The sequence below is a fragment of the Ostrinia nubilalis genome, chromosome 20 (assembly GCF_963855985.1).
Source record: "Ostrinia nubilalis chromosome 20, ilOstNubi1.1, whole genome shotgun sequence".
Classification (NCBI taxonomy): Eukaryota; Metazoa; Arthropoda; class Insecta; order Lepidoptera; family Crambidae; genus Ostrinia; species Ostrinia nubilalis.
This window is the reverse complement of record NC_087107.1, coordinates 10,953,203-10,976,957: the sequence shown is the minus strand read 5'-3', so window position 1 is coordinate 10,976,957 and position 23,755 is coordinate 10,953,203. Positions and strand designations below refer to the sequence as shown.

Here is a 23,755-nt window from a genome sequence, read left to right as displayed (position 1 = left end):
AACGATGGTTCGCTCGTGTCACGGAAACCGCGCGAGCCGAAAGTCCTATCGAGCCAGGTTAGTGGGAACAGTGAGGGCAGCTATTCGCTAGGGACTCTTGCGCAATTAACCGTAGACGCGCGCGCGATCGTCTGGCTGTTGCGATGGCTCCCGAGCGAATGCTAGGCGCCCGCGGTCGCCGCCGTCTCTTATATTAGCTCGGTCCGTGCGGCGTGCGGCCGCGCAGCCGTAGGGTTGTCAAAATCTCCGCGCTCGGTGCTAGGGCTGTCGATGCGTCGCAGGGCGCGTCACAGCCTTGTTAGGGTTACACTGGTTAAGGCGACCCTTTACAAGGCTTGGAAGCATGTGGGTAACAAGCCATTGGACGTGGAGAGGGTCATTAATTATACGTATATTTTCTACTTTGCCGAACTTTAGCGCGAGAACGGTTTGTCCAAAACATATGAATTTGGTCTTATTCAATGCAGGATTAAGTGCCCTTTAACCGTCATGAAGACCACTTTTCGATAGGGTAAGTCCTTTACGCGGTATAACCGGAAAACCGAAAAAACGCCCCTTTCGGGGGCCCCCACCACTTAAGCACAACTCCGTCGAAGTCGAAAACTTAGGAGAGTCTTAATGGGCAACCAATGAAGCCATTAAAGCAAAAAAATCTTTTGTAGGAATTATTTCCGATTTAATCAATTTTTGTGTTTAATTCTACTGGCCTATAAAGCAAATCTAGTATGTAAATCATCAAACTTCTAACGCTCGTAACTCAGTTCAGACTGAGTTTAGAGGTATACATGTCATAGTAAGTTTGGTTTATTACACTATTTTGTAATCAAAAAACAAAGTTTGGTCGATGGCCGCGCGAAAAAAAAAAGACGCCACCTTCCATACAAAATCTGGCATTGCCATTTGACTACCTTCATGATCTTTGATGAGGAAGGAACTTTGGAACATTTGCTGGTAGCAATAAAGTCAAATATTTTCTGTTTCTTGCAGCTCGGCTTCTGGACCCCAGCCCGGGCCATTTGTCTTCCTGGTTTAGATACAGGCTTGTTCGGCAACAGGAGTACACCCTTCTTTACTTCTAGGGTTGGAAGCTAGTTTGCTAACTTGTACCTCGAAAGGCAGATCTAAAAGCGATGTCAGATTTTTTCTGTTTCTTATGGTAGGTATTGCTCGCGACCCCAGTCCCTGCCCTTTTTCTTCCTGGTTTAGATACAGGCTTGTTTGGGAACAGGAGTACACCCTCTTTGACTCCTAGGGTTGAAAGCTAGTTTGCTAACTTGTACCTAGATAGGCAAATTTAAAAGCGATGTCAGATTTTTTCTGTTTCTTATAGTAGGTATTGCTCGGGCTCTGTCTGGACCCCAGTCCAGGCCCTTTGTCTTCCTTGTTGAGATACGGGCTTGTTTGGGAACAGGACTACAGGATTAGGACTAGGCAGGGTTCCAACCTTCCTGACTTCCAAGTCAGATTTTTTCTCTTCTTTTTACAGCTTGGCTTCTGGACCCCGGGCCGGCCCTTTGTCTTCCTGGTTTAGATACGGGTTTGTGTGGGAACAGGACTAGACTACACACAAGCAGGATTGGAAGCGATTTCTCCCAGATACGTTAGCCAATGTCACAGATTTTTCTGTAACCTTGACAGCGAAACTAATTAACACACAACTTCGTGTTCAGTTCCCCCAAAGTAGGTGAATGTGGTAGAATTAATGTAGAGATTTGTGTTAATAGAATTTGCTGTCATGCATGCAAGAGATTTTCTAAAGACGACGTAGCCTATCTGACTGCTATTACTATTACTATTAGAAAATATTACAAATAATATTGCCCAATGTTTAGCTTTACTTGAAATGTCATGCGTTAATTCTGTGGCCAAAATCAAAAACTGCTTCTCAGGGCTACTCAGATAATGTTTACCCTGTACAAGAATTTAATTAGCCATTAAATACCTTTGTCCGCGATCACTCCAATAAATATTCATATACATTTAAAAGCAGTTTAAGGTTAAATTCTTCCGTAAATCAAAGAATGCGGCCGTATGCGATGGGTAAGCTGAACTAATCTGTAAATTGGCGTTAAATATTGATGTTCTTTAGAACCAGAACGAATATTTATTTGATCGCTGAATTGTTTTCGTGACTTCACCAAATGGGCATAAAATGTCATCATCAGCGAGTGACGTAAACTCGACAACAGTGTTCCAAATCTTTAGCCTCGGTGCTATCGCCGTATTTCCCGGTTTCGTCATTGGTACAGTGAGTAGAGAACCTTGGAATCATAAGTGAAAGTGGTTGAAACAACGTCTTCTGGACACCTGTCCTTTGCTCAGACTGTTGCGCCTTTAGATGTACCCTTTACTTCCGCATCATTGTTTGTTCCAGCAAGCGATCGTATTCTTTATTCTATTTGGCTATGAGATGCTTTGAATTTAAAATGTAATATTATTCAATTTATTTAATTTCATGGTCTGAAAATTTGCATTGAGTTCTATAACCATTTGGTCATTTGATTGAGAAATAGTGAAGTCAAAGGTCCCATTCAAACCATGAAGAAATTGAGTTTTGATAGCTCATAAAAAGTACTTCACGTGACTGCTGGTGTCACCCTTGACCCTTCTATGTATTGGCATCATAAGAGAAAAACTAACGATCTCTAAACAATGATGCTTTTCAATAGCAATTGTGGTTCTCAAAACTAAGACGTTACTAAAATAAAAGAAGAATATTCATGTGTGACATTGGATCTTCTTAGTGTCCTTTGAGTCCCATGTTTGTTGTAATCTTTCATTCGCTTGACTGGTTCCTATAATATTTATTGACTCACAAATTCATCAACAGCTTACAATACCATCGGCCCAATACTATTGAATAGTTGCTAACAGCACTGCCAACTAGAAGTGGAGCGCAATCGTAACCGTTTCTCGTGTTGCGATATCGTGCCGTAGGTCTTGTTTTTGCAAACATTCACTCCTGGTGTTATACTTTGGTCTAGTTCATTGGTTCCCAAAGTGGGGGACGCAAAGACCTTTAAAGGGGGGCGCGGGCCATCTGTAAGAAACCTGCGCTGAGAGAATGCATTCCAGACTGCTCGATACGACCAATAAATATCTTGACTGGAGGAGGGGGGGCGCGGAATTTTTTGTATGGTCGAAAGGAGGCGCGTCTCAAATAAGTTTGGGAACCAATGGTCTAGTTCTTCCTGGTGGTTCGGCAAAAAGCCTAGAACTTTCTAGGCCCTATAAGCGCTCAACATGTAGGTTGCATGGCGTAACTAGAAATGTAACGGGAAATGTTGATTTCCGTAAACAAAATGTATCCCTGTGTGGCTTATGGAGTTTGTAATTACAAATTCTTCTTGGTATTTTACTATACATTTTATAGAGAGGATAATATTCTAGCTAGAGAGTCTATACTACGATTGTTAACCTACAAAAGGAATTCTTATTCCTTACGCAAAAACAGTTGTACAAATGATTGTTGCGAAGTTTATATTATGTTCGTTTGGCCCTATCTTGGTTCGAACCCGCGACCACAATATACATTAGTTCGAACAGGTAACCCACCAACTATGATGCAGATGTTGGTACTAATATGTGGATCCGGTTTTACGCCCTTAGGGGTGGATTTTCGTAAAATCCTTTCTTAATGAGCACCTACGTTCTAAAAAGAAACCCCATGCAAAATTTGAGAATCCTAGGACTTTTAGTTTCTGAGATTTTGTGATGAGTGAGCGAGTCAGTCAATCAGTCAGTGACCTTTCGCTTTTATAAATTTTAATATAGATGTCTTAAGTTCTTATAGAGACGATTAAGATTTCCTGCAATAGTTTTTTAATTCAGTTTTTCGAGACATAGATACTACAGTCCCTTTTTAACGGGTAACCCTAATTTATTTATCAATGTTAATTCTACAAAGTGACTCCACCTACATATTTGATGCAGTAACAAACAAGTTTTGAAATAAATTAACAGTGCATAGACACAAGTAATGGTTGTGCAACGTGCGTGCTTGATAGAGTTAGTAAAGTAGGTAATTTTGGCAGTAGGTTAACATTTAAATGTTGGTGTCTCAACAACTCGTCTTCTCGCTTCTGACTGACTGACTGACATTGTGATCTATCAACGCACAGCCCAAACCACTGGACGGATCGGGCTGAAATTTGGCATGCAGGTAGATGTTATGACGTAGGCATCCGCTAAGAAAGGATTTTACGAAACTCCACCCCTAAGGGGGTAAAATGGGATCCACGCGTACGCAGTCGCGTTCGGCCGCTAGTTGACAATAAAACGAACGAGATAGGTAAACAAAATGCTCTTTCTTTCTCTTTTTTCCAACTTTTTTTTTACTTCTGTACGAACGACGACACCTGAACTTAAATACTGTAGAACCTTATAAAAATGCAAATAGATGCTATTTTGCCTTAACCAGGTCGAAATAGCGTAGATCACTAAACTTGATCGTAGCTAATGTCATTTAAGTGTCGCCTCGCCTACCTTAATAACCATTATTTGTGGCATTATTGTTTTGCTGTAGTAATGTTCTCGCTGGAAATTTTGTTATTTTGTTTACGCGTATGAAGGTCAGAGGGACCCACTGAAATCCAGGGTCATGATATGACCTACTCTACGCGGGTCATGCCTTTGCAAGCTTTGTTGAGTTGGATAGGTTACACACATACACTCAACATCAAATAAACCGCACCTTCCGCGACGCGAACTTTAAAGATTTTCTTCTAACACAATCATGGTGCCCGAACAGTATTGGTGTTATTTGAAAGCCTAATAAATATCCTTTAAGAAAAACACATTTAATTTCTTAATAAATGATTACAATATACCATAAATGTCACTTGAAAGAAGACCTCACTTTGGGCTCACCTATGGGATCAAGTAGACCAATTTTTATGGTTATAAAACCAAATAATGATCTCACGTGTCCTCTTTAACAGATGGATAGCGTTTAATTCCAACTTAACAGTTTTATAGCCATAAAAGTTGGCTCAAGCGTAACTACCTATTTTTTGATTAAGTGACTCTGCTGGATCCTTCTCAAGACACATTTTTGGGGTAAAAACCTTTCCTTTTATGAAATGAAGTTTAGAACTAGGCTTTTAATTGGTGGTAATATTGGTGGGAAGTGGGGATGCATAGGTTTGAAAGTGCTTGTCGCGAGAGGTGCGATTTATTTGATGTCGAGTGTAGTTGGTTTCTTCTAGTATGTTTTTATTTTCTTTTAAGTTTTTTTTATTGTTTGTATTTCTTCATTGTGATTGATATCGTAGTCAATACTTTTGTGATTGTCTTTCTTTCTTTATTAAAATTTTATCTTATTACAATTTTAATGCCACGCCAATCAATAAACTAAAAACACATCTGAAACAAGGAAAGCTCTTTATCTAACAAGAATTCGAAAATGTGTCATATGAATAAATTAGCAGAGAGTTCAGATTCAAAATTCTTATAATTGAATAAGGTAGAGTCAACACAGATCTTATCCTCGTATCAAGTGCGAAACGTTCTTAATCACAGGCTAGGCTAAGCCATCTGAAGCCAACAAAAACGTGATTGCAGCGCACGAGCTATGGGAACGTTCACTGCATTCATGTAACACTAGGCTGCGCACACGATGCCCACTCGGTGGGAAAGTGAAAGAACATGTGTTCAACGCTTTTGTGACATGTAGAGCTTCAACACTGAAGTTTAGCCTTATCACAAACTGGGATATTGTCAAACTTGTTATGAAATTCGTTATGTCTGCGGTTTCAGTATTTTTTTCATGATTTATGTGTTTCTACTTTCGTTGCCCAAACTGTTAGAGGTACTAAGATTCTGCCAATATTGTTCATACACTTCGCTAGGTCATCGGTTTCAGTATTTTTTTCATGATTTATGTGTTTCTACTTTCGTTGCCCAAACTGTTAGAGGTGTTTAGAGAGCTTTTCATATACTTTTGCGACTTGTTTATGTACTGAAGAAGAGAATAGTACTGTAAATACATTATCAGTGAGTGGCAGGTCAAAAGCACACTAAATACCTACTACAAAAACGATAATCCATCGTCTTTCCACTTTTACTCTTAAACTGATGAAAAATTAACGAAAAGATAGCACACTAACTGTTTTGTTTTCGTTAACTAATTGTTCTATGACCTTTTAGTATTATTATCATAACTATTTATGTCAATATGTCAACAGCGAACCGATTTGAGCCACATCAAAACGTGCAGTCCGAATCGGGCCTCGCTAAACATGGTGACTTTATGTAACACTGTTTCGCAGACGCGGCGGTGGGAGGTTGCAAGCCGGCGCAGGCGCAGCGCCTCGCGCAGCCTCAGGGAAAGATCAGGTCAGTACTGAACTTCCTACTTCATTTGTTCATTACGCGTGAGCACGCGCGGACGTGCTGCGACCCGTGTTATCAGTGATTACAGTGTTTGTGTACAATACGACTGTGTGGAGCAGTCGTTCTTTTGTTTTATACGAGTTCGCCGCATGTCAGAGGCTCTGAGGACTGACGGTGATACGGAGTAAGTGTAAAAACAGGGTTTTGCGTCAACTAACTTGATTATCTGACGTCATAGGTCACTGTGTATTTACATCTATTAAGACGCCATCAAAATAAATATGTTCATACTTAACTGATCATGAAATCTTCATGTTCAATACTAATTTATTGCAATTAACAATAGATTCAATTAACGTTAATATTGTGTAAATAAGGAAGATAGCTTATTCTTTAGTCATGTTTATTTATGTGTTGTGCTGTGCATGAATTATGTATTTCATTGTAAATATCAATTACGTACATGCTATTTTGCTAAACTATTTCCGTCAATCTGTACAGTCAACAGCAGCACATTAGACTACATTTTCTTAAAATACAGTGTTTACCTTGATGCGCTGTAGTTTGTACTTTGACATTTGCTAGCCGTTCACTTGGCGTAGTTGTTGTGTACTATTTATACATGTGCTATTGTCAAGCATGGCCATATTTTTCCATTAGAGTCCCAAGACTTGTCTTCTATTACAATATGATATGGGTTCTGGCAAGCCTGGTACCACTGATTCACCACCGATTTGATGTTCTTACTTATTGTTTACCTAATTATTACCTCGTGGGAAAGCCCCCAAAACCCATCGTACAGCAGACATATTCAAAAGTTTTATCAATAAAAAACGGTGCTACCAATCCAATTTTAAGGTATGTCTACGGATTGGCAATAATATTACATATTAAATCCGGTAACATTCAAACCATGATGTCATCCACATACACCACCACTCACATTTGTATTGTACTAATGCTATATTTATCAGATAACGAAATGCTACCTAAAGATTACATGTTCCTTATTTATCATTTAGTCCAGTCAATGAATGCCTTAACGACGGTGTAGAGAGAAATCCGTGGAACACAATTTCTGACCTCGGGACTTTATTTAGCCTAGTTAGGTGGTGAACATAGCAAAAGTCCCCGCCCTTAGCCCTTGAGCCGGCGGGGAGAGGGGGGTTTAAAGGTACCACTTTTCGGTTTTTCGCTTAATCCTCGGAAACTATGCGTCCTAGTGACATGACTACTATGAACCAAAAAAAGCTTATTCAATTTGCTACAGGTGAGACCGTCAAGTTTTTCTATATCTTGTATAGTTTTTACGGCATCTGCTCTAGAAGGTCTGTAAAATTGGAAATTTTATCGTTGTCTTACATGTTCCTTTCAGGAGAAAATCGACTAAATCAACATTGAGCAAACACTATAGACATGCGGGAGCATGTTAAGCCTAGTTCCAGGGAGGGGACTGCACCGTGCGTATATTTAGACGAACCAATTAGAGCCACTTTTGACTCCTCATCATTCAAAAACTGCTGTGCATTAACACTTCAAATTTGGCTCATGTATTGAGACTTGCAAGATATACATCAGCTTCAAATTTCATAAATATACCTCAAACGGTTATTTAGGTATTGACGTTCAAAAATCGATATTTAGAGCACTAAAATCTATCTGTCACATGTGAAATGTTAAAATTTACTGGTTTTTTATTTGTTCCTATGTATTTACATAACTACCTTTCTGGATGCCAAATTTGAACCTTCGAGGTCATCTGGAAGTGGTTAGAATTTGGTCTGTAGGTCAGACATGTAGATTTTTGGACGTCAATATCTAAAGAACCGTTTGAGGCATATTTATGAAATTTGAAACTGATGTATATCTTGCAAGTCTCAACACATGAGCCAAATTTGAAGTGTTAATGCGCAGTAGTTTTTGAGTGATGAGGAGTCAAAAGTGGCTCAAAGTGGTTCGTCTAAATATACGCACGGTGCAGTCCCCTCCCTGGAACTAGGCTTAACATGCTCCCGCATGTCTAGAATGATTGCTCAATGTTGATTTAGTCGATTTTCTCCTGATGGAAACATGTAAGACAAAAATAAAATTTCCAATATTACAGACCTTCTAGAGCAGATGCCGCGAAAACTATACAATTTATAGAAAAACTTGTCTATCTCACCTGTAGCAAATTGAATATGCTTTTTTTGGTTCAAAGTAGTCATGTCACTAGGACGCATAGTTTCCGAGGATTAAGCGAAAAACCGAAAAGTGGCACCTTTAAACCCCCCTCTCCCCGCCGGCTCAAGGGCTAAGGGCGGGGACTTTTGCTATGTTCACCTCCTAACTAGTCTAAATAAAGTCCTGAAGTCAGAAATTGTGTTCTACAGTTTTCCATCTATAATGCTTTATTGACTGGACTAATTGTCGACTTATGTATTTACTATTTCATTATCAATGTATGATAAGTAACACGAATGATAACTTGAATTGTTATTTTTCTTTATCAAATTCATTTCTATTAAGATTTTACGTGGCATCTCTTGGGCTGAGTTGCGCCATCTAACTATAACCGAAACTTTAACGATAACCGGTGTTTTTTGTATGGAGTTTGGCAGATTTTTGACGTTTGTTAAAGTCAAAGTAAGATGGTGCAACCCGGCCTTAGTGAGAGTCACCAGCACTGAAAGTCCAAAACACCTAACTAACTGATGGGTGACCTAAATTTTCCGCGGATCACGAACTAAATGCTTCAATCCATTTTTAAATATTTCATGTTTCATTTAAAGGTTTTCTATCCCATCCCGGTGACTTCCCCTACGAGTATCTATTAACTAGAGACTACTTTTTCATCTATTTCCATAATAAAATAGCATTGTAGAGACAACATCACATCAGACTATCTATATTTGTTGAAATATAGTACCTAATACCACCACATACGTACCTAGCTAGGACAGCTTGATGTACCGTCACCTGTACATGGCCTGGTCGCATCTAGTCAGCTGTTTGGTAACATCTCGCTTCTTGATCCGGTTTTGTTGCACCTGTCCACTCAGTAACTCGACCAATTTCGACAGATGGTAAGATGCACCAGTTATAAATAACCTGGTCGCACTGGGTGTCATTAAAAGGCTATCAGTTAAATTACCTGTCTCTTGAAAGACATGTTTAATAAAAACCTTTTTGATTGTCAGTCGCTTTTAATGAATGCTAATTTCAACAAATAGATGCTTTGTTTGAAACGGTTACTTCTTCTCCTCTATGGATATTGTGTTTCCACGTTTTCCAATGTCACCTGAGCATAGCCTTTATATTGAAACGATTAGTGTTGCTAGGACTTAACGATATAACTTTGGCATAGGTAGAGATTCGGTAGATAAACTATTGAACCTCAAATGTAGAGGCATCAATCCTAATTAATGTCGTAGGAGGCGACTTAGGGAGAAATATGTGAACATCAGGCCTTCCAAAAGTTCCAATCCCAACCCATGTTGTCCTCTATTAGAGAGGGTCGTCCTCTTGAAGTAGATATTAAATGACCTGAGGAAAAAGCCTTATTCAATTAGCCGGCTGCTTAAAATGTCTAACTATTTCCTGATTTTGCCCTGAAAGAACATTGTTTTGACTTGAGACTTCTTGAAGCTCGTTTCTGGCTTTTGTTTTACAAGAGTGTAAACTCCGACAATGCGACGTCATAAAACTACTGCAGTAAACAAATTATACCCATATGTTTTATATTAACATACTCCCGAACTAATTAAATGTTACTTGAATAAGTTAAATTCTTCGCCCAATGTTTGCTATGCGTCATTTTGTATATAGGCTACACGTGCCGTGTAGCGTGCTAAATGCACAATTTTATTAATGGTATGTAAATTAAATTGATTATTATGTATTATTGGTAAATAAATGAAAGGAAAACGATTACGTGAATTAAGAGCATGAAAGTAAATTAATTAATTAAGTCTGTTCGTGGACTATTTTTGGATACAAGACTTGAAGGTGTACTGAAGCACAGAGCCTTAGTGCACTTAGCTTGTAACAGGATCGACTTCTTGACAGCATTCTTTCTTTTCATATGAAGTCGATTGTGGAAGTTCATCATAATCTCAGCCATAGGACGTCCACTGCTGAACATAGGCCTCCCCCAATACTTTACATGTTGCCTGATTGGTAGCGGCCTGCGTCCAGCGCCTTCCTGCTACCTTTATGATGTCGTCGGTCCACCTTGTGAGTCGACGTCACACGCTGCGTTTTACACGGCTCGGTACGCAGCCTCCACTCCAGAACCTAGCTGCCCCATCGGCCGTCAGTTCTGCGTACTATGTGCCCTGCCCTTTGCCACTTTAGCTTGCTAATCCGTCGGGCTGTAGAAGTTATATAGTTTTAAATATTTGCGTTAATCGTGGCTTTGTTTTTGATGTTCTCATAATTTTGTCCCTTAGTCGCCTTGATTATGCAAGATACAAATTATGCAGATTGAGGTGAGCTCGCTCAAGTGTGTACGGAGTCGTTGCATGTCATCAAACTAAACATTGTAGCGTCTTAAGTAGTTGCCATAGGTGTCATTTTGCAACAAAAATGTGTAGTTTCACGTGGAGGACTGACGGCTGTGCTACATATGTCAACTTTGATCAGCACGGTTTGTTTCAATAGATTGCGTGTGCGCAATTCGAGTGCGACGCGAACACGACCCGGCTTGTTTCGCAAAATAGTACCACTTTGGCAAGCTGAATTGTGCTTATTTGAATTTCAAAATGCAGTGCGGCGTTAAAACCTTGTTGTGTGAAGTTGAATTTTCTTGCACAATAAAGCCAGCTTTGGTTTTTTTGATGATCTCATCTTGAACTCGGCGATATAAGTAATTTTGGCGGTTTATTTGTTTCATGGTTCAAACCGCTGCATATATTAGCTTACCATAATGCCCATAGGTTATATCTTTACCAAGGGATATTTTTTGAAGTTTTTGGTATCTCCTCTTTAGCCCGAATTCCTTCATTGTTTAGAATCGAGACCCTTCCCCATGAAGTTTGCAAAGTTCTTGTTCCCACTTGCTTTTACTTTCAGCTGACAGTAAAGGCTGAAGTCCGAAATATTGGACTGACCCATGAGTGCTGTCAATCGTCAGACCAATATTTCGGATTTCAGAATCTTATGTCTTTTGGAATTCGGCAAAGAACTTTGAACGGAATTCACCTTAATAGCCGCTTCAGCCTTTCAACTAATTAATACATTTTCCTCGTATGATTTTTCTAGAAAAATTATCCTTGTCCAACACTAATTCAAAAGTTCAAGCATCAAAGTTGCAAATGGCCACGTCTAATGTTAATTGCCTAACAAATGAGAACTCGTGTAACAGCTGTTGCGATAATTTAATTACTTTAGATTCGTGTTCTGATACTTCTGCTGGCTGTTCCAACCAGCTAACATTCTATAAACAGTCAACAGCACATCAGCCTATACGTTTTTGATGCAAAATAACACTTATAACAACTACACAAGTAACACAGCTTGTCACAGTAACACAGCTTGATATGCCGTCGTCCGTATAACAGCAGTCTAAAATTGCAAGTCTTTTATCACAATGAAATCAATGCTGCGCACGCGTTGCATATGCGTTTCCCAATGTGAGGCCGTATTCATAAACCGGTCCTTATCTCAGTAAAAAACTTATTTTTGTAGAGCATCCATCTTTCACTTGTGTTGGTGTCCATAATTTAACCATCCTCTTTCTATTTCTGCACTTCTGAATTGATATTAATCTAATGTGACCTCGGATGTGTTGCAAGCAATCCGCCACAGAGCGTTTCAGCTCCATAGCGTGTTCAAGAAACAATACATAATACCTATATTAAGTGCGTTCGAAAAACATTACCCTCTTTCGGAAGTGTTCTTCGGCTAAAAAGTAAAACGAACATAACTAAGTGACTGGTTAAGTAACACGGGCGTAGTCGCTATTGTGTCAAGAGCAGCCAGTCTAGCGTTACCATTATATTTAGATCAACTGATTGTCGTCTAGACTGCATCGATGTACAGTCTACTGCACATCAGTCTAAAGCAAAATAGCATTTATTACAACCACAAAAGATACAAAGGTGTTTACCGTTTCGTCCTATCTTTTATACAAGAGTTTGTTTTGTTGTTTTACTCGCCATTCAGTAACATCATATTGGTACAGTCAGCGTCAAATAGTTCGTGACACACAAGGTGGACCGACGACCTCAAAAAGGTAACACGAAGGCGCTGGATGCAACCAACCAGTCATTATGGAAATCATTGAGGGAGGCCTATGTTCAGCAGTGGCCATCCTATATCCTATTGCTGAAATGATGATGACCCAAAGTAGCCAAGAAGTTCGCAACACGTCTTTGTTACAACTAAAATAAGGTTGTTTTGTCAACTTTTTGGGTGACATGAACTATTTGACGCCGACTGTCCCACCGTTTGAACTCTACAATAAAGTATTTTGACAGCTCATAAAAAGTATGTCAGTTGATTGTAACAGTGACATATACAACCATGAACAGTTTTAACAGTTCTTGCATAACAATACGCCCATATAATTAAGCGATCGGTTCGGTAATACGGGTACAGTCCCGTCGCTATTGTGTCAAGAGCAGCTAGTCTACCATTATATTTAGATCGACTAATTGTTGGTCTAGTCTCTCTCGAGGGTGAGACAAACGCTTTTGTGCGTGTTCTTGCTCAAGTAGACCTTACTGTTGTACCTATTATATGTATGCCTCAGTAACCGGTTACGTTTTCAAGTATATGTCGCAACTAATTTGGATGAAATATGGGTATAAATGGGATCTAGACCATAGTACTATTCCTGGATTAATCCAAATACATACTTGCGCGATGGCGACGTAGCACCTATGTGTTATTTTACATCAGATCCTAACATTATAAATCATCTTTTGAATATTGCATTTTATTCTACCACATAAAAAAATCTTCAGCCAAATCATAAAAAAGCGCTTTTACACGATCCAGTATTACTTTAACTCTGCTCCGGAATAATAAATAGGCCAGTGCTGAGAAGAAGCAGCGCAAGAAACTCGATCATCAGTTCAGAAATTCAGTCATTACTTGCATTTATCATTGCCCAACTAAAGTCTTTATTCTCACAGCCTTCAATTGTCAGACTAAATAAGGTGTAGTTTTGCATTAAAACATCATTAAGGTGCGTTCTCTCAATCTCCATATTATGCTCAATGCCGATTTCGTTTTTATACCAAACGGATATACGATCAACAATGCCCAATAACAACTTGGTTTTCCCACTGAGAGCAGTTTCCTTTGTTCCACGTATCCTATATTCTGAAGTAACTTCTGCTCTGTTGAATCGAATAAATCGCAGATTGCTTTCAGGAACTCGTGTGTTTACGGAATGAAGAGAAAGTACATAGTCCCTGGATCTCTACACAAATAAACATTTGTTTCTGTATGATTCTGCTTAATTTCTATACCAGTTTTACCTAATGTTTTTAAGTAGGTGTATCTTTAGCAGAACTAACTACAGCTGGAGAATACTCCCTACGCCCTAAAAGACAAAAAATACCTCTGTTGTGTACAAATTAGTAATACGTATTACTATAGGTACTCAAACAATAGTCATACACATTCGATACATAATAACTCCATAGACAAATCTTTCGAAATTAATCTTCGCCGTTCTATACCCAAATATCGGAAGCCGTGCGCTCTAGCAACGAGTTGCAACACGCTGCGCCCACGCTTCGTAGAGCAAGTCCTTACGCGCAATGAGATGTTACCAAACACTGAATGCAACTATTGCATGGCGTCTACTAAAATGGAGACGGTATGAAAGTTGTTTAAAAACTTGGCTGTTGCAACCTAAAATCGTACGTTATTTGGATCAGTATTTCGGCTAATTTAGGTTTACGTCTGTGAGCATTTGGGAAACAAAAAGTCAAACAACTAGTCCCTAGTGTATGACGTGCATACTGCATACAACATCTATGTTCGATTTGCATCATTTTTTTACTAGCTTATTTACGAAATTGCTAAAGCCGGTGGCGGTTCTGTTGCATGTAAATAAAACATGTTTTCCAACAATACGAGTAGCACAAAATCTGACTAAAATTTCATAATGATTACTGTCAAAACATTTCAAAGTTAAATTTTTCAAAGTCAACTTACTGAAAGATTTATTGCAGAAACGAAGATTAACCTGGTTTTCATAACTTATAAGTTATCCTTAAAAATCTAAGCATAGTGCCAGGTTCTCTAAGTCTTAGAGAATCTGGCACTATGCTTAGATTTTTGTCTAAGTCATACTCCCGAAAGTTCGCTCTAAGTTCGGGTTAAACCCGCATTGTAGCGATACAAAAATGCAATTACACAAACAAGTCTGTGCTGGAAAGTGTGCCATCGCCATCGAGAGGGGCGCCGTTGGACCGTCACTCGGCGGCCTTGCCCCCCTTTCGAGTTACGTGAGTGGTATTCGGAGGCGCGACGTGACCGAACTATGGGATAATAGGCGATAATACCGCCGCCATTGTTGTGCAAATGAATTTGATGGTTGGCAATGGTTAGCGAGTTAAAAGATGCGTCTGAGATGGTCGGGATTTCACGTTGATGACCTTCTGTGCTTTAGTGAGCAGTGCCATTCTAGATGCGGTTGTTGAGGCTAGACTAGAAAGTTTTAATAATAGATTTGACAATAGTTCAGAGCTTTTGACGTATTTTTTATTTTCTTGCTGAGGTTTCAAGCAGTCTCTAACTGCATAGTAGACGTTTAAGATACCTACTAATAATTATTTTATTCGTACCGATTTTAAACTTCACGTTAGCTAACATCTCACGATGAAAACATAGTGAATCACTCAGCTGTTAGTCAACACATTGTAAAATGTAACCCCATTTTTATTTGTCCACAGATCTGGCTCTGCGAAACCTCGCCGCCCAGATCGCGCAGTGTACGTGCCGCGAGCACTGCGCACCAACGACAGCAACCCACCGGACGACAGCAAACCAGAGACGAACCATCGGCGGACCAGCCACAGCGCCGAGGGACAGAAGTGCCCCAAGTCCCCTCCGCCCAAGGAAAAGTCCTCCCACGGCACCCCCAGAAAGTCCATCGACAAAAACTTCTGCAACGTCTACACTCCGCCGCACCTCAGGACGCAGAGATCTCACACGGGCCCCAGTATAGGCAACCAAGCGAGCGCGAAAGATAACGAATCCGTGCCTTCAGCTTGCCAAGTGCCAAATAGTGATAGTGCAATATCGTTTAGTGATAATAGTTTTAACGAAGTAGAAGTAGGAGAGAATTTTTATATAGGAGATTATTTCGCGAACGGGCAGCTAGGGTTCTACAGTGCGGGCTATTACACTGACCTAGCCGGAGCTGAGTACCCAGCGCAAAGTGAGTGGGAACCCAATGAACCCGACCAAACCATGGCTGTAAACGAAGTGGATCAGAGCAATATTATTGATAGTAGCGATTATTTATACAGTAAGGACGAGGATGCAGAGAAGAAAGAGTTGAAGCGGGCGTCCCAGGAGATCAACAGAAGTAGCAAACGTATCATCAAACAGAGTTTTCATTCTGATGTCCTAGTCATTTCGGATCCGGTCGAAGAGAAGGTCGACACGGAAAAAGTTGAGGTTGAGGCCGTGGTTGAAGTGAAAGAACCAGAACCGAAGAAGTCGAAGCCAAAATTAGAAGCGAAAGTGTCGTTGAAACGGGAGGAGAACGATTGGGATGCAGTGTTCGATGACAGTGGGGAGTGTTTGGATCCGTCCCTTTTGGAGGAGTTGACTTCAACGGTGGGCAAGGTGCACATAAGCAAGGCGAGGAACAACTACGACCAGTATCAAACTCGTGGGCAGGCTTTGTTGAGTGGTCCGTACGATGAGACTTTCGGGCATGTGGTGGAAGTGTACGACTTTCCCAGTGAGTTCAAGACGAACGACCTGTTGTCAGTGTTCAGCGAGTACAAAGACACGGGCTTCGAGATCAAGTGGGTGGACGACACGCACGCCTTGATTGTGTTCAGCAGCGCGAAAATTGGTGAGTCACCGTTGATTGTTACCGGAGTCAAGGACGCACGTGAACTTTGCTTTTGTGTACATTGCATAATGAAAGTTCAAACATGATGTATGCAATGTTTGTGCGAACAAATAACTCTTTAAAACAGAAGTCACGTGCGATCTTGTTTCTTTAGAAAAATTAGTAAAGGCTTGGTGTAGTCCAAAAAATGGAGGTCAATTCCCCCGAAATTAAAAAATTGAGTCTGAATACATTTTCGAACTTAAATAATTTCCTTTTGTCATCGGGAGAGAAACATAAAATTCAAACTTCTCATTATACTTACCTTAACAATATTGTCTTATAAAAGAAAGTGGAATCAGCCTACATGATTAGACGTCGTTTAAAATTACTTATTCGAACGCATTACTATGACTAGAAATCATATCCATTTCACTCTTTAACTAGATGACTTTATTACCACCACTACGTAGATCTCCAATCGCCATGCATAACCTACTTCTGTCTTACGTTGTAAAATCCGGTATGCTAATATGTTGTTTATTTTTATTTACGATCGATCAGATTAAAAACAATGGCACATTCAATTATGCAAGCCTCATTCACTTCGAATATTGAATGCGTAGTTTCATGTCGATAGTTTACTGCCGTTGCAATGTATTAGAATGTGGGTTTTCACGATTGAAAAATCCGCCAGATGGCAATACGTAGACGTGAGGTCCAAATGCTGCATGATTGGTTGTTTTTGACATGACATTGACAGATATGTCAAAGTTCTCCAAACTTTTTGGTATACTTTCTAGATTTTTGGCTTCGTGAGGGTGCAGGATTGTTAAGTCCCAGAGGAAAATGAGGATTCAAAAATCTCTTACCTATTCCTCGTGGATTGTGTATTTGTGCACTGATGTTTACTATTTTGATTTCCCGTTACAGTTACATCCCAAAGAATCCCAAGTTTTACTTTGAATATAAAGTAAAAGGGGATCGATAGCTTAGTAACGGGTATAGGTAGTCTTCAACTTTGGATATCACTGATAGGTAAAAATTAACAACGCCGTGAGAAAGACTCCGCTTGCGTATCATACGTTGCATAAGTCGAACGCAATTCGTTCCACTGACTGAGAAAATAACAAATAGTACGATACTCAGTTTATCGCCTGAATGAGTACCCTGAATATGGGAGAACTAGCTTTCCGCCCGCGGCTTCGCCCGCGTGGAATTTTGTCTGTCACAGAAAAACTTTATCGCGCGCGTCCCTGTTTCAAAAACCGGGATAAAAACTATCCTATGTTCTTTCCCGGGACTCAAACTATCTCTATGCCAAATTTCATCAAAATCGGTTGCGAGGTTTAAGCGGGAAAGCGTAACAGACAGACAGACAGACAGACAGACAGACAGACAGACAGACAGACAGACAGAGTTACTTTCGCATTTATAATATTAGTTGGGATTAGTTGGGATATAAGCAATACGCGGCATTTGATTACACAACTGATACAATAATTTATAATGTTCGTTGGAATCTATCTTTTATTAGTAATCTAGTAATAAATAAAGTTTAAATAAATGTTATGGTATGGCTATGTTTATAGTGTGAATGAATAGAAATTTAGCCCACATCGCCGCGTCATCGAAAAACATTTATGAACTATGTAGCCGTAACCCCATTTTCAAGTGTCAGATAATTGAGACAAGCTAATCCGCTGGCTCAAAATATAAATCAAAGATTTAACCATAGCGACACTAATTGGCAACACGCGTGTTTATTATCCATCGTCGCTACCTCCCGGCGTGACAACACCAATGGCAACACAGTGTATTGCCAGTGTATTATTGTTTAAGGATGTCATTGACACTATAAACAATAACTCTTTAAAAACCTCGATTAATTCTAGCTCTGAAAATCTATTCAGTTTATTGCCGTATAATTCGATTGTTGCTCTGTCAAGAAATTGTTAATTGAGTTCGCGAATTAGTGTAGTCATAGGTTCCTTTTGGTGTCTGAAATCTATGGGGAATCACAGGGACAGCTCATAAAAAGTATATCAAACTCAATCGACTAAGTGGAGTCAACTACCCTATAGATGTTCAGTTCACTTCAAAACAGCTGAATCCTTAATCTTGGATTCATGGTTTGAATTAAACTCACTCAACTCGGGAGCTTTATTCCGATTCCTACATAGATGAGTCCCCACAACTGTTGAATGAATTTATTTATTCAAGCAGCATTATTACGGCATACGACAGCCCACTTTTGTTTTGAAGCTAAAGCTGAATGACGAGATTATCATCAACCTTCAAAACTGTCAGTTCGAATAAATTATTCAGTGCCAACATTATCGGATGATTGCGTCAAATCATCGTAACAATACACAAAGTTACGAGCGGCTTGCGTCACGGTGAGCAGTAAGCACTAGATATCCATCAGATAGTGGAAGCGGCGATGTTCTATCCAGTCTAATAAGCAAACTAGATGGATAGTCTAGCCAGTGATTTAAACAGTTACTACTCGTAGATTATCAACATTGATTAAGTAATCACTCATAATGGTCGTCTACACGCGATTTTGTGAAACTGTTGCACTAATACTAGTACATTGTACTCGATCTCGATTTTAGACAGCTTGAGTAAATCAGAAAAATAATAACATCTTGAAACCGTATAAAATAATGTCCAAATAATTGTCTCAAGAATATTGGAAGAAGATAATGATGCGGGGAGAGACCGTCATTTTGAATTTTTTGAACCAACTGATAAATAGTAAAAAATATCAAATACTCATGTACCTACTTCACAAACCTGCGATTGCGATTTTGATAAACGTCTGATAACAGTATTTATTATTTTGATAAAAACCTTTTCCGTGCTTGTTATCTTTTCTGTTTGTTTATTTTTTGGATTGAACTTTTAATAATTTTTTAACTTCAAACTTTCGTGTATTTTTTATTCGCAAAATTTATTCAAATTCGCTAATTAAAGCGCAGCCGAGATTCCGCTGCCCGCGACCTCGTTATTAGATTCAAATGTAAACGTTTTTAGTTTACTGCCGAAAATCGTGCTAAGGTCACACACACACAAATCGTGCTAGTTATGTTATTCGTTTCGTTTTTTTTTCTTATACAACTCAAACCATATTTTGTTCGGTCGTCTTTTGTTTTAAATTGCTAATGATTTATGAAGTGTTCGTGTTTACGCGTCAGTGTCAGTCAACGATATTTAATGGATTGTTTCTTTCATATTTCGAAATCAATTAGCAAAGAGTTTATTGAACTCACCGCATTTGTTACGGTTGACTTAATGCAATTTAAATGTTAATAGTGAAATCCTGTTAAATTGGCAATTACTGTTTGTTATATTATGAGACTTCCTTGTGGACAGCATAAACACTTGAAAATTCAGTTTGGATTTTCGTAAGGCATTTGAGTAACATAAACCCTTAAGTTTTTTATTAATAATGTACATTTTTGTATCTACACTCGACAGCAAATAAATCGCACCACCCGCGACGCGAACTTTAAAGATTTTCTTTTGACACAATAATGGTGCCCCAATAATATTGGTGTTATTTGAAAGCCCAATAAATATCCTTAAAGAAAAACACATTTAATTTCTTAATAAATGATTAACATATACCATAAATGTGACTTGAAAAAAGACCTCACTTTGGGCTCACCTCTGGGATCAATTAGACCAAATTTTATGGTTATAAAACCAAATAATGATCACACGTGTCCTCTTTAACAGATGGAGCGATTAATCCCAACTTAACAGTTTTATAGTCATAAAAAATGGCTATAGCGTAACTACCTATTTTTTGAAGAAGTGACTCTGGATTAGAGATTGCAATCCGGATTATTCGAAATTCGAAAATATCTGAAAAATCCGGATTTTGAGGCTATAAAAAAATCCGGATTTTGAATTTGAAATCCGGTTTTTTCGAATATTTTTACCTCAAAAATTTTATCATAAAATCATAAACCAAAATATCTATTGAATGCAACATGGATGCGAAACAAGCGAAGTTTTGATTGGACGCACCCGCACTTCGTCGCACAACACTCACACCTGCACTGTGCCTGCACAACGACGCGTCATGTCGCATGCGGAAGTGAATTCGCTAGTCGGCCAGTGAGTTTTATACGAGACGCTGATTCTGAAACACCATATCGCTGAGTTTTAAAGAGCAGCTAAATCGGCAAATATCCCTTGCAAGTGTAAGTCATCATCATCATCATCATCTCAGCCATAAGACGTCCACTGCTGACCTTGTGGGTGGACGTCCCACGCTGCGTTTTCCGGTACGCGGCCTCCACTCCAAATTCAAATTATTTATTGCATGTCACTCCAGAACCTTGCTGCCCCATCGGCCGTCAGTTCTGCGTACTATGTGCCCTGCCCATTGCCACTTCAGCTTGTATCCGTCGGGCTAGTATGTCAGCGACTTTAGTTCGTTTACGGATCTCCTCATTTCTGATTCGATCTCGTAAAGAAACACCGAGCATAGCCCTCTCCATAGCACGCTGTGCAATTTGAGCTTCTGTATAAGGCCTATAGTGAGAGGCCACGTTTCCGAACCATAAGTCATCATCACTGGTAACACACATTGGTTGTAGAACTTAGTCTTCAGGCACTGAGGTATTTTGGACGAAAAGATGTTGCGTCGTTTCCCAAACGCTGCCCAGCCGAGTTGAATTCGACGATTGACCTCTTTCTCGAAATTGGACCTACTCAGCTGAATCGTTTGTCCGAGGTAGACATTCTTGTCAACAATCTCGAGAATTAAGCTCCCAACCAAAACTGGGTAGGGCGCAACATGGACATTGGACATAAGCTTTGTTTTCTCCATATTCATCCGCAGGCCAAGTGTAAGTAGAGATATCTTGAAGATATATTGAAGATATCGTTCACCCAGCGGATCCGATTTGCTTACATTAATTCATCTCGAAATGTCATTGTATGAGAATGGGGGTAATTGTGGAGAAATCCTTAAAAGAGTTCTAAACAGGTTGTTGGTTATACCGCCGACCATTTAGCTGGGTTGATGATGAAGTCAAGAGGTGACCATAGGAACTCTTAAACGAAACGGCTGAATCGCATCGAACTTGGGTTCGTTGGATTTGTCTTTTCGAGCACTTTAGTGCTAGATGATGCCCAGGGTCCTGATGATGGATTCGGGAGGTGGCCATAGGAACTCCTAAACGAAACGGTGGAAACTCATCGTATTTGGGTTTGTTGGATTTGTCTTTTCAAGCACTTAAGTGCTAGATGATGTTCAGGGTCCTGATGATGAAGTCAGGAGGTGGCCATAGGAACTCCTAACCGAAACGGCAGAAACTTATAGAGTTTGAGTTCGTTGGATTCGTCTTCCCGAGCACTTTGGTCGTAAATAATGACCAGGGCCCTGAGAATGAAATACAACTTAAAAGTGTAAAACAAAATTATAATAAAAAAAAATGAGCTCCCTGGCCTACCTGGAAATCTTTATAGACTTCGGACAGGTCTGCCGTAGTAAGGACAATCTGTTCAGGTGTCAGGTGGGGATTCTTGGATGGATCAAACTTGGAGTGCAAGTGTGGTTTTGTTCCCCAGTCGACGAAGCACATGATGTCGTGCCCTGTGTGCCCAAACAACTGCAAGCAGGAAGATTTAATGAAGGCTACTGATAACGCCACTCTTGTGGCGGAGTTTTGGGCTGACGCTGTGTAGGTTTGTTGTCGACACGACAAGAAGAATAAAAAAAAAATTATAGGTACAAGCAAGTTTTTATTCTGAAATGCAGTTGTACTAAAACGAAAAAAATAATGCAAGGTTCAAATAATTTCGAAAACTTGTAGCGCAAACCGAAAAAAAGAGGAATAAATTCCATGCGCGTTAATAAAATAAACCGCTTTTCTTCAAATACTTACATCTTTTTGAAAAAAACTACGTTTTATTTAAATTAAATTGATGGTTTAAAAAATTTACCCAATATTCGAAAAATCCGGATAATCCGGATTTGTACGTAACACAAATCCGGAAAACCGGATTTAAGAAAAATCCGGATTTTGCAATCTCTACTCTGGATCCTTGTAAAGACACATTTTTGGGGTAAAAACCTTTCTTTTAATAAAATGAAGTTTAGAACTAGGCTTTTAAATGGTGCCAATATTGGTGGGAAGTAGGGATGCATACGTTTGAAAATGCTTGTCGCGGGTGGTGCGATTTATTTGCTGTCGAGTGTATTAGAGAGCCGAAATATACCAGGAAAAGGTGGTTCCTAGTTACTTTTTTTCGCTGACTTATGACAACAGTGAACGTACATTTGCCTTTCTTAACTTACAACACACGTAATCAATTATCTTAATTAACACTACAGCATGTGAAAAATAATGACTAGAATACAGTTTTATTATTTAATCAATTGCTAAACATTGCGTCAGTCGCACAAAGGATGCTGCAACTGCATTTGATCGATCAGCTGTCGTAACATTACATAAAGATTTCGGCTAGATCAAGAGATGGCATTTTGCAACTGCAAGTCACGCCGCGGGCCAAGGTAACAGCGCACAAAAGACGGCGGTAGCACTAGAGATGGGTAAGTGCTAATAATCAGATTAATAGCAATTGGCTAGTAACGGATTAAAAGCAGTTATTAGCCATAAATAGCCAATAATAGCCGATTTCAGATGGTAACCCTGCTATTAATGTTAAACTAATGATTAAACATATCCCTTCATAGTTTACAAATTTAGCACTTGAAATTTGGAAGGGACGTAGCTTAGGTACCTTAGAGGTGCATTAAGAAAGGAATACCTGAAATTCCCACGGGCACGGGAATTAGCGGGAAAATCCTTTTGTATGAAAAATCTAAACCGCTTAAGTTAGACGCTTGAAATTTGGCATGCAGGTACCTTAGTAAACTTAAAGCTTAGTTAAAAGAGGATATTGCAAAATTCCCACGGGAACGGGAGTTAGCGGGAAAAAAACATTTGTATGAAAAAATCTAAACCACGTAAGATAGACGCTTGAAATTTGGCATGCAGGTACCTTAGTAAAGTCAAAGCTTAGTTACAAGAGGATATTGCAAAATTCCCACGGGAACGGGAGTAAGCGGGAAAAAACATTTGTATGAAAAAATCTAAACCACGTAAGATAGACGCTTGAAATTTGGCATGCAGGTACCTTAGTAAACTCAAAGCTTAGTTACAAGAGGATATTGCAAAATTCCCACGGGAACGGGAGTTAGCGGGAAAAAACATTTGTATGAAAAAATCTAAACCGCGTAAGATAGATGTAGGGGCTAAAACGGGATCCACGCGTACGAAATCGCGGGCGGCCGCTAGTCTAAATATATTATAAAAGGGGAAACTGACTGACTTAGTGACATATCAACACACAGCCTAAACGGCTAAACGTATGCACTTAAAATTTGGAAGT

General features: G+C 39.5%; 1 protein-coding gene across 2 annotated transcripts in view; it reads left to right on the top strand.

Moving 5' to 3' along the window:
• LOC135081640 (coiled-coil domain-containing protein R3HCC1L) overlaps window positions 1-23,755 on the top strand; it is a 51,569-nt gene that overhangs the window by 11,356 nt on the left and 16,458 nt on the right. The window contains exons 4-5 of one of the 2 annotated variants that reach the window (XM_063976393.1): window positions 6,270-6,336; window positions 15,225-16,360. In XM_063976393.1, coding sequence (XP_063832463.1) covers window positions 6,270-6,336; window positions 15,225-16,360 — 1,203 coding nt within the window. Of the gene's footprint in view, window positions 1-6,269; window positions 6,337-6,366; window positions 6,518-15,224; window positions 16,361-23,755 lie in introns of those variants that run through there. The other variant, XM_063976394.1, reaches the window with a different exon arrangement.